The 15,811-nt window shown below is 43.4% G+C and overlaps 1 protein-coding gene across 2 annotated transcripts in view; it reads right to left on the bottom strand.

The window, feature by feature from the left end:
* ERAL1 (Era like 12S mitochondrial rRNA chaperone 1) overlaps positions 1-15,811 on the bottom strand; it is a 609,521-nt gene that overhangs the window by 6,698 nt on the left and 587,012 nt on the right. For both annotated transcript variants that reach the window (XM_044054425.1, XM_044054426.1), the window contains exon 10: positions 1,234-1,314. In XM_044054425.1, coding sequence (XP_043910360.1) covers positions 1,234-1,314 — 81 coding nt within the window. The remainder of the gene's footprint in view (positions 1-1,233; positions 1,315-15,811) is intronic.

Below are 15,811 nucleotides of genomic sequence, written 5' to 3'. Positions count from 1 at the left end.
AGTTGAAGGCCAACACTCAGCTTCCTACTCACAAATCCACTGAGGCTTAGCATACCTACATCTGGCACAAATGTAGAGGGAAACCATGCCTGATTATATCTGAAGAGCCTAGGGGGAATTCTGTAAATTTTAGTTAGGGAAGAAATGCCTGGTACCCTTCATTGAGTCTACACCATGGTCTGAGCCTCCTTTATTTGTCAAGGCAGACATTCCTTTAAAAGGAACACAAATACACTCTTCCTTTGGCTTTGGGGTCTGATGTTGAAGATTCTATGTCCCCTGACTCTCCTTTTGAGGAATTATCCTTTGGGGATACAGTGGTCCATATGAGATGGAACACTAAGTGGGGCTGTTCCCAAGTATCGGAGGTTAAGAACAGATATTATGAACTCTTGCAAATTGACTTAACACACACCTTCTGCAGTCACTCTATTCTTAGCTGCCCTGTTGGACACCTTTACAGCAGCTTCTCAGGCTCCTGACTCAACTTCCAGCCCCTAAGAAGACAAGACAGATTTTATAAAGTACCCGACGATCATAAATACTTGCATAAAAGTCTGTAATCTGACCCTGCTGTCATTTCCACATCCACAGAGAAGCCATTCAAACCTCTTTCAAGCTCCTGCCTACTGACAATGACAGCCATGCTATGGAGAGTCATGAGATCTGGCATTTATGTAAACAATTAGAAAATTTGCCTAAATACAGTAAATACAAATGAACAAACACTAAGGAGTTCGGCTTAACAGAGATGTGACAAAGGTTTGGCCTACGATAATTTTTAAAAGCGGAAAGGATGGCAGTGCTTCACTATGACACTACAAATGGAAAGCATAAAGGCAGCAAACCTTTTTATCTGGTTACGACACCAGGAAGAGAGTCTGAGTAATCTGACAAACAGTTATAGTGGTGGTGTTACAGCCAGAAATAAAAAGTAGCTTCTCTTCTGTGTGAGTTCATGCAGTCTACCTTACATGACAAAAAAGAATGCTTCCAAACGGCCACTGACAATCTTAATTCACTTAATTCTGAAGAAAACTACCAGACTTGCACATACGTTGCTTCTTTCTATAATGGAACCAACCCTGAAATGGCAGAAGTCCCAGTCAACATGATGGCAGCCTGCCAAAATCCATGACTAGTTTAGAACAGCACTTATGACTAGTCCTCTAGTTTTAATGCATTACACTCCATCTCTCCTGCAGCAGATTGCAGCAAGTCAGGTATACTTACAGCATGGTTTTCTTTCACCACCAAAAGTTTCTGTACGATCAGGAGTTCTCCGCTCTTTCCCTCTTCCCACTGTTCTGTGCTCTGAAAATAAAAACAGAAAAAAACAAAAATCAGATAATGAACATTTTATCTCACCGAGTAGAAAACATCACAATATTAGGTAACTAGTTAATCATACTGTTTTAAACTATTGAAAATATGTGAAACTAATCAAAAACTGCTTACAAAATGTCCCAAGTGTCACGGTGTGACGGGGGGGGGGGGGCTAGTGACAGCTGAGTCATAATGCATTCTGTGGAACAGACTCTCTTGAAAGCTGCACTAGCTGCTGCACTTTTCTTCCACGTAGATATGCACTGTGTGCACTTAATCGAGCTGAAGACCCAAGAATAGCTCTGCTTCAAATAGGAAATGGCAAGCTCTCACCTGACAGGTTGATCAGTCTGAATGTCAACAACCAAATCTCTAGCCTATTACATTATAAAAGCCTATGGTATTATTGCAACAGTATACAAGCTCCTTAAAGAGAGTCATAACAGGAAGGCACAATACTTAAAAAGGAACTTATGTACTCACCATAATGTTCCATCTATGTTGTTGCCATTCATTTGCTCTTCAACCTATGGGTTTCGGATCCAAGCATCGGATCCAACTTGGCCATATACCAAAGCTGTAGGCTCTAACATCTGAGCTCCTCCCCTACCCATGATGCTCCTCTCCTCCAAATCCCTCAGATCGAGTTTGCTACAACCTAATACATCACAATCATAATACCAAAAACAAGAGAAACTACTTAGGATAAAGTAATCGGCCAAACTAGGATACTTCAGGAGCTCAAAAGGGAAACAGACGTATCTGTCCAAACAATATCTGTTAGGTCCTGGAAAAGGCAGGGGGATGGAGGGAGGGAAGGCTGAAGAGCAAACGAAAGGCAACAACACAGACAGAATGTTATGCTGAGTACATAACTTCTTTATCTGATATTGCTGCCTTCATTTACTCGTCAACCTATGAGAGAGTCCCCAACTACTAAAAGAACTTGGGAGGCCCTCAAGGAAGGATATTCTGGACCACAGGGGAACCAAAAGACACCCTGGACCTGGAAATAATGTCCAGCTTGTAATGAGAAATAAAGATATGATGGCTGGACCATGTAGCAGCTGCACAAATTTCATCTATGGGAAGTTTAGACCAAAAGACTGAAGTAGGAGAAACAGATCTGGCAGAATGGGCATTAATATTACTAGATAAGGAAATGCCCTTGGAAGAATACGCAAGTTTGATATGACTGGTAATCCAATGGGCTAGTGTAACCTTGGAAACTGATTTACCTAATCTGGACCTAGAAAAAGATACGAAAAGCTGGTCAGATTTCCTGAATGTTTTTGTTCTGTCCAAATAGAAGCGTAGTTGTCTATGCACATCCAAAGTATGGAGAAGGAACTCTCCCTTATTTTGAAAGTTTGGAAATAAAACTGGAAGACTGATTACTTGGTTTAAGCTAGCTTAATAAGCAACCTTGGGCAAAAAGGAAGGATTACTACACAAGGTAACTCTGTCCTCATGAAAAATTAGATATGGAGGTTTGAAAGACAAGCCCTGTAGCTCAGAAACCCTCTTGGAGGAAGTAATAGCCACCAAGAAAATAGTTTTGCAGGTAAGGAACTTCAAGCCTACTTTTGCTGAAGGTTCAAAAGGGAGTGAGACTAAAGCCTGAAGAACTAAGGTGAGGTCCTAAGGAAGGGCAAAATCCTTAATAGGAGGATGTAGGAGAAAGGTAAGCTTCAGGAAGGCCTTGCATAGTTTAGATGAAGCTAGGGAGAAAAAGTGAAAATTGGAAGTGGTGGCAAGTTGTATCTTAATCACAGAATAACTTGCAGCTACTAAAAAGGTAAGCCAGAAAGTCCAAAACTGCAGACACTGGTGCAGAAAATGGGTCTAAATTGTTCTGATGAGCCCAGCTAGAGAACCTCTTCCACTTACTGTTGTAAAACTTCCTAGTGGACGGTTTGTGTGCCACAATCAACATTTTTCTGAGTGGGGGAGTAAAGCCCGGGAGTTCTAATCATCACTGGAAGTGGAGAAACCAAGCGGTTAGTTTCACGTTCAGATCACCTAGATGGAAGTGTCCCGAGGGATGAGACAACAGCTCTGCAGAGGCCTCCAGAGTTCCAGGTGGACAAACCAGGTAAGACCAAAGAAAGGGGAACCACAGTTGACAGGGCCAAAAAGGAGCAAGGAGGATGATTTGGCACTTCAATCTCTGTGCTTTCTGTAGAAATTTGGGAATGACTGGAAAAGGAGGGTAGGCATAATTAGACAAGGGGCCAAGCATGGACTAGAGCATCTCTCGGTAACTGTCCATGCAGAGGGATCAGGGAAAAATTTGCTGCACGATGTGGGAAGACGACGCGAACAGGTCACAGCAAGGTTGACCCCATCTCTGGAAGATCATATTTGCCACTACAGGATTTAGAGAACTCTTGTGAGGCATCAGGATGGTCCTGTGGCCCTGCTGAGCTTGTCCGCTAGGATGTTCGACTTCCCCGGAATGTGCTTCGCTATGAGAAAGTGGTTTGAAGGGATCGCCCATTGCCACAACCTCATGATCTCTCGACACAAGGGAGAACATCTGGTTCCTCCTTGTTAGTTGATGTAACAGATCACCGACATGTTGTCGGTCTGAATAGCAATAGTTCCGGTGGAAAGAGAGGAGTAGAGAGCTTGCAACACAAAGAGCACCACTCATCTCCAGAACATTTATATGCAAAATGGTTGCTAGGGAGGTCAACATGCCTTGAACCGTCTGTCCTAGATAATGTCCCCTACTCCTGAGTTGGGAAGCGTCCACGGTCACAGTGGCCGAGGGGGTGAGGAAGGATGACAGGCCGGCCCTGGAGAAGATTGTCTGATTGTACTCACCAGATGAGAGACTGTTTGCATGCTCGAGAGATCCTGATAGGATAGTTCAGAGAGTTCCACTGAAGCACTCTCATGTGAAGGCGGGCCAAGGGTACCAGAGTGATTGTCGCTGCCATGGACCTCAAAGCCTGAAGAACAAGACTGACTGGGGAGTAAGACGTGTCCATAATCTGTCTGACATGAGATCTCAGGCTGGAGATCCTGTCTGGAGTAAGAAGGGCTAGGGACAGAGTGGTGCCCAAACGAGCTCCGATAAAGTCTATGACCTGAACTGGAACAAGATGGGATTTGTTTAGACTGACCAATATGTCCAAGGTCGAAGCTAGCTGAAGTAGGTAGTCTCTGGCTTGAAGAAGCTGATGCCTGGTGGGAGCAGTTAGGAGCCAGTCATCTAGACAGGGAAATACCTGCAATCCTTGCAGTCTTAGGTGAGCTGCTACCACTGCCATAGATTTGGTGAACATCATGGGGGCTGTGGTGAGACCAAAGGGCAGTCCTCGAAATTAGTAATGATTGGCTCCCAACTTGAAGCACAGATACCTTCTGGAGCTCCTGTTCCTCTTGATGTGATAGTACGTGTTTCTCAGGGTCTATAGAGCACATTCAGTAATCCTCCTGCAAGAAGGGCAGAATGGACTGCAGTGTGGCCATTTGGAACTTTGAGTTGGCAATTGACTTGTTTAAGGAAGTAAGATCCAGAATGGGTCTGATGTCCCCTGTCTTTCTGGGCACTAAAAAGAATCTTAAGTAAAAGCTGGATCTGAGTTGGAAATGAGGTTCTTAGACTATATAGCCATATCAATAGTTATCTATCCATATCTGACTACACACACACACACACACACATATATATATATATATATATATATATTTATATATGTAAGAACTGCTGTTGCATAATTTGAGGTTTAGTCGACCTCTGTTTTATCAAGAAAGTTTGGTCAACAAAACAGATTATCGACAGTTGTGCAAGATCAACAACTCTCTAGGTTGTGGAATTTCTCCCTTCCCCAGGGAATGTGCAATCAGAGTTAGTATATATAATTAACAGGTGTGGGAGGTGGGGGGTGCAGGAACATGTCCTCCACCCTGCAAAAAAAAAAAAAAGATTTTTAACTTCCATGGTCCGAGACTCATCTTTGGAGCATGAGCAAAAGAGTGTTGAGATTATCAAATTTGATGTTAACATGTCAACGTAACATCAATTCAATCCGAATCACTAGGTCCACACATACATTATTATGGACACTGATTACATTTATCGAACATGTTTTTTTTGGATTGAATGTGTATGTGTATCTGGGTGTGTTTTTGTGGGTGTGCAAGTGTTTGCAGCTTAGATTCAGAGTAAGGGCTAGGTAAGGTGATAGTTTTTTTTTTATTTTGAGTGTGTGAAAGAATCTGTGAAGTGTTTGTCTGTGACTGTGTGTGTCTGCTATATGTAGTAGTACTTTTAGGGGAAAAGGTGTTTAGTACTCTAATAGCTGACTGCATTTAAGGGCAGAATTAGGGTTAGGGTTAAGCACACATACATCTGAGTAAGGTGGTAAAGGGGGGCATGGGGCAGTAAGAGTTTAAGAGAAATAAGATTCTTTACAGAACTTGGCATGTGTCTTAATATGCAAGAACAGTATTGTTTTGCTCATGACCCCATGTTTTCTTTTCAGTTAGATTGACATAAGCACTCACTTGCACCTTGTAGTGCTTATATATTATAGCACAGACATATGACAGCTCGTGTAATATTAAGGTTACCATGTCTTGCTAAAATATTCTGTGTTCTTAGTAAATGTAGTGTTGCATAAGAAGTTGATTCATTTGTGGACTATATTTTACCTTCACCATTCCTATGGAACAAGGGAAACAACTTAAAAGTGAGTAACCATGCTGCATGGACCCCCCAGTCTCTGAGAGCAGCTTTGCAATCTCTAACAGTGCCACTTCCCGCTGATTGGGTGGGACATCAGGGAGGATTCTTCCTTGGAGGAACCTTTGGGAAAAGGGTATAGAACAGCCTCTGGATATAATCCTTAACACCCAAACCTTAACACTGTCTCAAAAAACTCCAGCTTTACTCCGTCGCATATGGCCTACTCAGAGGCGATCTCTGCTTAACATACAAAGCTATGTCAAACCCAGAGCTGTTGGACATGCTAAACTTAAAGAAATCCCAATCCCCCCGAGCTACACGCTCTAGGGACCTAAACCTTGTTACCACAATAAACAGAACATGCTGGAGGAATAGATTCCTGTCCCAGAGACTTCCCATACTCTGGAGCAAACTACCTATCTATATCAAACAAAGCTCATTATCACTCTTCAAGAAAAATCTTGATGATTGGATGGGAGATAGGAAATTCACCCCGGGGATCAATTCTGTGGCTCTGCTTGACAGGGGCACAGGAAAATAATTTTCTTGGGTGGCAAAAGCCAGGGTACCATTTGTCTAGGCTTATATAGGCCCTAGGGCCAATAGCCTAGTACCTACCTATGAACCTATGAACCAGTGATCTTTTTTAATGGCTTCCCAGGCTGTTGGGTGCAGAGACAAATGTCCCCAGACTGCCTCCAAAGTAGAGCAGCTGGGCAATCCTTCAGGACCGCTGACTGGGCCTTTTTGAGAAAGAATCTCAATACCCTTGATTCATCGGACCCACTCTGCTGTGAGGATGGCGTCTGTAACCGTTTCCCCCCTCTGCCTCTGGGAGAAAGGTCCATTTGTGAATCCTAGAAAGGACCCTGCAATTTACGGACCACAACTTCTTAACTCCACAATGGTTCTTGGAAAAGGACTGTTGTGTGGTAGAGAAGTGTACCCAGATGGTAGACAAGGCCTTTCCACCCTTTTCCCTTTGGGAGAGTATGCCTTTAACCGTTGGACCAAAAAGGGTCGATCCATCGAAGGAAGCATTGACAAAAGACACCTTACAGGGTTCAGAAAAATCACACAGCCGCATCCAGGTGTGGCATCTAACAGTAATGCCTGATCGAGCCACCCATGAGGCACCCTATGCCGCATGACAGATTAACCTCATGACCATGTTGAAAATAGACTGGAGAGTGGCCATTATTGAGGAATAGGATTTCTGTTCCGCGGCAGACATGAACCCTGGGACTGAGCTAGAGAGTTCCTTAACCAAGTCCCTCTGTAGCCTGGTTATGTGTGCCAGGTAGTTCAGCGCACACAATGTGAAGATCGCTGAAGCATAAATCTACTTTCCAAACCTGTCCAAAACCCTAGACTCCTATTACGGTGATGAACAGTGGAGCTCTGCTGGGCTAGCTCCTTTTTGGTGGCAGCTGCAACTACCATGGTATTGAATGGAATCCCTTTAGTTCAATGTTGTCGATCAGGAGGGTGATTAAGGTTCTTATCGGGCAGCTTGGGGAGAGGTTCCACTGTGTCCGGTTCCTTCCATACCCTGCGGGACACAAGGTTGATAAAGGGGGGAAGAGTTCGGACACCCAAGAAGTAGACATCCTCGGGTGGAGATCTGGGGGACCCTATTCCTTCATCGAAACTGGTGTCCTCAGTGAGGGATTCCAAAGGGGAATCAAGGTGTCTCCTTTCACGCATATGTTTCTGAGAGACCTCTTTGGTGGGGTGTTCCAGAGAGGTATCTGAAGACTCCAGGAGTTTCAAATGGGAAGCAGGCTGAGGTCCTTCTGGGTAGGCTGTCCCGGAGGGGACAGAGTAGATGTCTCAGGCACAGATGCAGCTCAGGGGGGAGTAGAGTCCGAAGCAGGCAGAGTTGTGGCTCTTCTGCATGCAGAAAGAACTCTCCCTACCACCTGAAAAACTGAGGGAGATCGGGACACCCCAGGCACCCCTGCTGAAGCTGTCGACGGGGAAGCTCTGTGAGCCCCAGTCACTCCCAGATCAGAGTGGGGAGTTGGAGCAGAGCTGTCAAATGCCGAAGCCCCAAGAGGAAGAGACAGCTCTGAAAATTTCATAGCTGACGTCAATCCCTTGGAACTGGAACCAAAGCTATTGCTCCAAGAATTGCTAGGCTCCAAAACAGTCACAGCTGGGTGAGACAGGGAGACGAGATTCGAGGTTACCATACCTGTTGGCTCAAACATCTCCGCTCCATGAAGGCTCGGACCAGATAACTCCAAAATCCAGGGTTGGATCTGAGAAGGAGCAATAGGGGTGAAGGCAAGGATGCTGATCACAGATCCAGGAGGGGATGGAGCAGGCAAGATCCCCAGCTGGATTTGTGCCTTGAGGAATTTCAGTATCATACTGTCCACCTCGGCTTCGGAGAGGTTACAGGAGGGGCTAACAGAGGAAATCACCAAAGCAAGCCTGGAAGAGGGCCTAGGCTGCTACAAGAGAGGGGAAGTTGGTCTTGAAGACACAGACTCGAGGAAGAAACTACGGCTCTGGCGAGGCGGGGGGGGGGGGGCTTGAATGACCATCGGAGCTGAAACAGTTGATGTTGAGGGCCTTAGAATTTTGGCGGGAGGATCCCTGGGGTGGAGAGATCCGCTGGGGGGATCTCTTCTTATCCTTGTACTTAGTGGGGGGGTTGAGCCCCTAAAGTGAAATGGGTGGCTGAAGAGGAGAAACTTGGAAGAAGCCCCTTCAGAATGAGTTTGTTCCGATGGTCAATGAGTGCCTGTTGGTTGAATCTGACACAGATAGTACATGCGGAGTCAAGATGAGCTGCCCCTAAACACACACAGCATTTGCATCAGAAAGTGGGATTTTGTGCCACAAGTACTGCATTTTTTTAACCCAGTGGGTTTAGGATTGGCCATGCTCTTATAACAGCAGTAATAGAATACAACAACAAGCAACTGACCCGAAAAAAAACTATGCACACCACTTTAAAAAAAAAAAAAAAAAAAAAAAAAAAGTTTCTCTCTCAACACTAGGAAACAAGAAAATATATAAATAAAGACATAACTATATAAATACATCTAGCTAAACAGTAGGAAGGGACGGGGTAAGGAAGGGGAGGAAACAGCACAAAAAACTCTTTCCCCGGCAAAGAACAGAGGTAGAAAAGATAGTGAAGGCTAAGAAGGAACAGCACTAACCAAAAACGAGAAAGTTTTGAGAGAATGCTACTCACTGAAGGAAGAATTCCCTGAGCAGCTCAGAATGTCGAGAACCCAATGCTTAGCGAAACATGGCAAACGAAATCTAAGAGATTTGGAGGAGAGGCACCATGGGTAGGGGAGGAGCTCAGATATTGGAGCCTACAGCTTAGATATATGTCCGAGTTGGATCCAATGCTTGGATCTAAAATCCATAGGTTGAACAGCAAATGAAGGCAACAAAATCAGATCATAAATTTTAAGAAACAACCTATGATTTCATTTCTGCAGCACTTTCTTCCTCTTCAGTTAATCAAAATGTGATTTACTATATAACATCATGTCTCCTTTACCTAAACCACAAAAACAAGCATCTTTAAGTTTATGACTTTGCTAGGTTTGGTATGTTAAACTGCTACACAAAACATCACAAAACAGAAAAATAAATAACTGTTTTTGCAGAAGGGTGAAGACTCTTGTCTTTACAGCCCTTGATCTGGACATATACCACCTCAGAAGTTGTGCAAACTCAGGAGAAGGGAGAGCACATTAAGAAGCAAGAAACTCACATTTTCCTGCTTTCTGAGTTGACTGACCTCACAGACACATTAAAGTATCTGCAGTAGAGCTACCTCAGATACACCAAGACAATGATAGCCAGCAAAAGCAATGTAACAGATGCAACATTTTGAGATCTACCTTAGTACTACAGGAAAAACACAACTGCTCCCATCAAAATTACATTAAACTGTATTTGCTTGATGGAAGATGACAATACGCCTACAAAGCCTGCCCTTTTAATTTAATTCTATCTAGAATCCTTACCCTTTTCCTACCTGTCTAATGCCCTCTTGAATGTTTCTGTAGATTTCCACTTAATTGCCCATTCCATGAATCCACAATGCTTCCAATGAAAAATTACTTAAAAGACAGGTAGTAAATATAAATCATTAGATTCTTTCCCTCCCATCTTCCACTGATGTACTAGTCTGTGTCATCTTTAGAATTTGATCTTGTTCTCTTATTTTGGATATTTCTGAGACAAACACAATGAAAAAGAACTGGGCCTAGGACATATCTCCTGTGGTATTCTACTAGTTTCTTAATTTATGGACACTGTTCCCCATCCCAACTGTCTAAGGTGTTTTACTATTCAACCGTAAACTATCCAGTTTTGTCAACTTGGTTCTACCCCAAGCCCTCTGATTTCCATCACCCTCTGATTTCTATCACCCTTCTGTGTGGATAGAATCCAAATCTTTGCTGAAGTCAGGTACACCATGCCTACAGGCATCCCAGCACTGGATCAGGTTCGAGTGATAGTGCTTTCTAGCTAGAATTCTATTTGCTGCTGCCGTTTACACTGCCGTCCTCCAAAAATGCTAATAGCCTTCTCCTCCAGATTCTCTCTCTGACTTTTCCTACCACTGCTGTTCAGCTAACAGGCTCACAAGCTCCCTGGGGTTTCTCCTGTTCACCCTCCCCCATATAAGGGAAACATGACCTTTATTTTCTCCAGTCCTCTGGCACTTCTGCATTAGCCTGTAATCTGCTGTAGACCTCTGTCATGGGATTTGCCAACACACTCGCTAGATTTCCAAGTATTCTGGGAGGCAACTCATCTGGTCCTCCCCTAACCAGCAGCCAGCTATCCCGGACCCTCTTTGCCCCTTTATATCTGTCCGTTGTTCTTCACATTCTGTCCTGCCTCCCTCCCAACATGGCACCAAACTCTTCCTTTCTGAAGATGGAAGCAAAGTAGCCATTCAATACCTCTGTTTTTTCTTCATTCTGCTCTGATTTCCCCTCCCATTCTTGCTCTGCCTTACCATTTCTGTCCCTCTCTTCCTTCTTTCTGTTATGTACCCACAAGACCCTTCTTGACCCCTTCTGCCATCTCCCTTTCAACTTCAGTCCTTCCTGCCCTTACTATCTGTTGCCTTTTTGCTTGTATTCGTGTACTGTTTACTCCGCCTTCACTTTTCCACCTCCTCTAGGTCCTATCGTTTGCCCTCATTGTTAGCCTCATTTTCCTATGTAACCACCTTTTGTCTCTGCGTCAAACCTTTGCCCCTCAACACAGAGTATTCCATCCGTGACTACTCCCAGCCTCATGTTCCTATGTAACCACCTTTTGTCTCTGCCTCACACCCTTGTCCCTCAACACAGAGTACTCCATCAGCGACTCATTCCCATAGCATTACTCCCTTGAGTTTCTCCCAATCTCCTAACTCACACCTGACCACCTCCTCTGCACAGCATAATCCACTCTTCTAAAACCCACAACACTGTCTTTGCTTTTTCATGTCCATCATTCCCCCTACTCTAAACCAGAGAGTAGCCTGTTCACTGCTAAAATGGTGCTTTAATCCCGGTGTCCATGACACCTTTTGCACTGTTTAGGGCTACATCCACAATTCTATCCTTTATGGTACAGTCCTGCACCAGTTTGATGAATTTCTCACTGTACAAGATCTTAGCAGACTCCCAGTCCCTTTCCAACCAAGGACTCAATCTCACAGATTCAGATCCTCCATAAGCATCATCTTTACTCCCTCCATTCTCTCCTCTAATCTTCATTCTCCTCTCTTATTGTGCCTGGTGGAAAACACTATCAATTCGACAACCTTCTCATTCTTTTACCTTAACACTGCCAAAACAGAAACTTGCTTCTAACCTTGGCTGTACCTTTGGCCTAGTACTGGTTTGGCATCTTCTTCTTCTCTGCCAGCACATCTGATGCCCTCTTTCATATGGATGACCACTCCACCCATTCCTTCTCTCGTCTTTCCTGAACAACATACACCCCAAACACCTCCATGACTAGCGCGCCTTTTCATTTGTCCACATTTTCGTCTTATATTAGATAATGCTGCACTGTGTACAGGAGACAGCATTTCACATGTAGATGACAGGTACAAGAATGCATCCAACTCAAGTGCATCTGCACCACAACTGACTAAACATTACAGGTGAATTATGATGTATATATATCCACAAAATCTGCTATGGTAAGAGTCCGAACAGACTTTTGGATTGGGGTTTAGAAGTGCCAGGAAGATATACCAATACTCAAATGACTATCTTCACACATCTATGCCAGTATATATGATGACTACATCCACACATTGCAGCTGCTAACACCAGATAATGCGATCTAAACAAAGGCTGATAAAATTCATTCCTCAGTTCCATTGCTCTCTTAACAATGAAAGCACTACTGCCATGAATAATATATAATGTCGGGCGGGCACATCCCTGAACGTGCGCATTGTCAAACCTTACTGCCATGTCAAAGTTGAACAAAACAGTGAACGCCGACATTTACGACCACTCCATACCTGAAACAAGTGCTACCATGGGCTCAAAAAAGGGGTGAGATTTTGTGATTCGGAATATTGGCATTTGTGGTTTTGAGGAGTGGCAGTTCGGAGTTCGCGGAAGTTGTTTTGACGATGTGCCTGCCAACATTATGATGGTACACCATATATGATACACACACACACCCTTAGCAGGTGTCATCTCTTTATTTAGATGCTGCTGACCCTAGTGAGACCTCTGTGAACTAATGAGTCTAGCAAATCTTTGCCAAACTAATGAAGGATGAATCATTGGAAAATGGAGTTTTGCTACTATTTATCTGACTGAACTGAGCTTGCTTAAATTCAGTTGTTTTGAATCCTGACTAGCAAGATCAGTGAAAGTCATAAAAAGGCACATTTCTTGCAACCTGGAGAATGCTCTGCAGTGGAAAACTAGGACTATATTAGAGGAGGTAAAATAGCTTAATATTTAATTGTGAAAGTTTTTAGGAATTCCTTTTAGAGCATTTACGTTTATGGTCTGCCACAGAGAAATCTTATGCAATCCCAGCAGTCCATACTTTTTATTGGTTTTGCTCATGAGCATCTCTTTTCCCTGTGTTTTCCCCCTAACAGTGACTCCAGTCTTTACTCATATCAACTTGCCCTACCTCTTTCTGTATCTTCCATTAACTGCATTCAAAAGCCTCCTTCACCCTTGTATAGTCCACCTAATCTTTGTGGATACTACCTATTGTTCTCTCAACTATCCCCAAATTAATGGCTTGTGCTCCATGATCAGATTATCTTTCCTTCTTCAACTTATTCTTATTCGTTCTTTCCAGCACCTAATCTCTTTTCGCAGACCCCCACTGTGGCACATCTAACCCAAGTGTTCATTATCTCTATTCTCCTTGGTGCCTCATACAGTCTTTTTCTCTACATGCAATCTTTATTACTAGGGCAGGATGGGCATTTTTGTAAGAAACATGTCTCCATCTTCTTTCTACATCAGCTTATACTATATTCCTAAACCTATCTCTGTATTCCCAAATCTTGCTTGGTCTGTACTTTGTTATGCAGATACAATTCCTTAGCAGATGTAAACTCTCAATTGCTAGTTCAAGAGCTAAGAATCAAGTCTAGTCCTATACTTCACTGAGACAGGCAAGAACCTACAGTTATTCATCCATAATCCAAACCCTCTTGTCCTGAGGAGTGTCACAAAAGTAGCAAGTTCAGCAGAGTAAAGCAGACTTCTCTATCCCCTCACCCCAGAAACAGTCCCAACCTCATTCTGTGAGAGATGTGAAAAACCTTCCAGCTTACATTGGGTATGCTTTGGGCCCTCTTTCAATTAGGTTGTGCCTGATACACGTACCATGGAGTACGGATTAAGAAACTCCTCACTCCATCATGTGTGCTCATCAAGTCTGAGTGAACTTCACTATTTGGTTGTATTCATGACCTGGTCTGACACTACCTTAAGCCTGTGACCAAACTGGATATGGAGGTCTAGACTGTTAGTTTTAATTAAAACACTGTTCTAGGACTCAACCTTCACTTCACCACCAGTCTGGTATCATACCTTTTGGGGTTACGTCAATCCCCTAGTCTACCTCAATTTTGTCCACCCTCACTGATGAGCAACACACTAACATATAAAAACTACTGCCCATGGAGTTGTTGCTCCCCCTTCTTAGCTGTTAAGTGCAGCTCACTCTTTACTAACAAAAAACTATGACCTCTAACTTGGAGGTGCTAATGTTTATGTCAAATGCTTCACAGTCATCAGTAAAACACACTGCTGCACATCTCAGATAACAGTCACTTGAGACTAAGAGGATGGAAAAAAATTTGCAAAGATGTAAACCCATTCACAATCCTAATCAGATAATCTCTACACTTCACCAATGCTTTGAAATCCTGTTCATAAAAATTAAGAACAGTGAGAAAGACGGCGTCCTATGTCCACCTTAAATGTATTTCAATTTTTCACGAAAAATGCACATGCATGTAATCACTATTCTACAAATACAGGGTCCAAATATGAATTAGCTGCAGCCCTTAGACACTACTGTTGCAACAATTCCTCCTAGTCATTCTGGAGCAAATGGTTAAATGCCTAGTCCAGTCTACTAAACAAATGCAAACTGTACTGATGAACTCCTACTGCCGCAATATATGTTCAAGGAAAAAGAACTGATCCATTGTACCTTGACCAAAATGGAACCTACATTGTCCTGTTGGATAATGGGCTCAGCTGCCTGATGAAAATTCTTTCCAGCACTCTGGCAGTAGATTTCTCAGGAAGCTTGAAGAGCATGCTCTCTTTACAACTGAAATATGCTCTCATATCCCTCCTGTTTGAAAATAGAAAGTACCACTTCAGTCTGCCAATCCAGTGGAAATGTTCCAATCTTTCAAGTAAAATTAAAAGGGTGTTAAACTACAACACTTGACAATATCCAGATTTTATCTTCACCTGCAGCCTTGCTGGTTCACAAATGTTTAAAAGAAGCAGTGATCTCACATACAAGAAAGGTTCCAATTCCATCATATGTTTCTGGTACTACTTCCTCAAAGCAGATAAAAAGAAGTTATGTCTTACCATAACATTCCATCAGAGTTGTTGATCTTCTTCTATTCATCACTGATGGGTACGGTTCCGGAACCGAGTTGGCCAAATACAAAGCTAGCATACATCAAACTCTCGAGCCACGCTACTACCCACAATGCCCTTCATCCCATACCTCAGATCGAGTTTGCAGAACATATAGTAGAAAATAGAAGTTATGTTCTTACCATAACGTTCCATGTTAGTTGTCTTCTTCTCGCCTTCTTCTTGCTGGATGGGTTCGGAGCCGACCTCGGCTCCGACTCGGCCACTCTAAAAGCTCGAGAGTTGGTTCCACCGGCTCGAGGCTCCCCTTATATCCCACAATGCTAGGCGAGAGTTACCTCAGATCTCGTTTGTAAGCTAACCCCAGCTTATAATAGTAACAGAATAACTGTAACAAGGAATCCACCTCTAACAACAGGAAGAAAGAAGGGTGACCTACATCCTGAACCAGGAAATATGCATAATAGCATATGTCTAAGAAAAGAGGTGGTAGAAAGAGAGGTCACAATCACAACTCCTCTAGGTCTGTCCAGGCCAGGGGGAAGGAGGGTGGGACGCAAGAAGAAGGCGAGAAGAAGACAACTAACATGGAACGTTATGGTAAGAACATAACTTCTATATGTTAAGTTGTCTATCTCGCCTTCATTCTTGCTGGATGGGACCGCGTCCCTAGCACCTTGTCCCG

This window comes from Protopterus annectens, chromosome 13.part0 (genome assembly GCF_019279795.1).
Source record: "Protopterus annectens isolate FY-2018-M chromosome 13.part0, PAN1.0, whole genome shotgun sequence".
Taxonomy (NCBI): Eukaryota; Metazoa; Chordata; order Ceratodontiformes; family Protopteridae; genus Protopterus; species Protopterus annectens.
The sequence above is the reverse complement of the archived record's forward strand: the minus strand, read 5'-3'. Positions and strand labels throughout refer to the sequence as shown.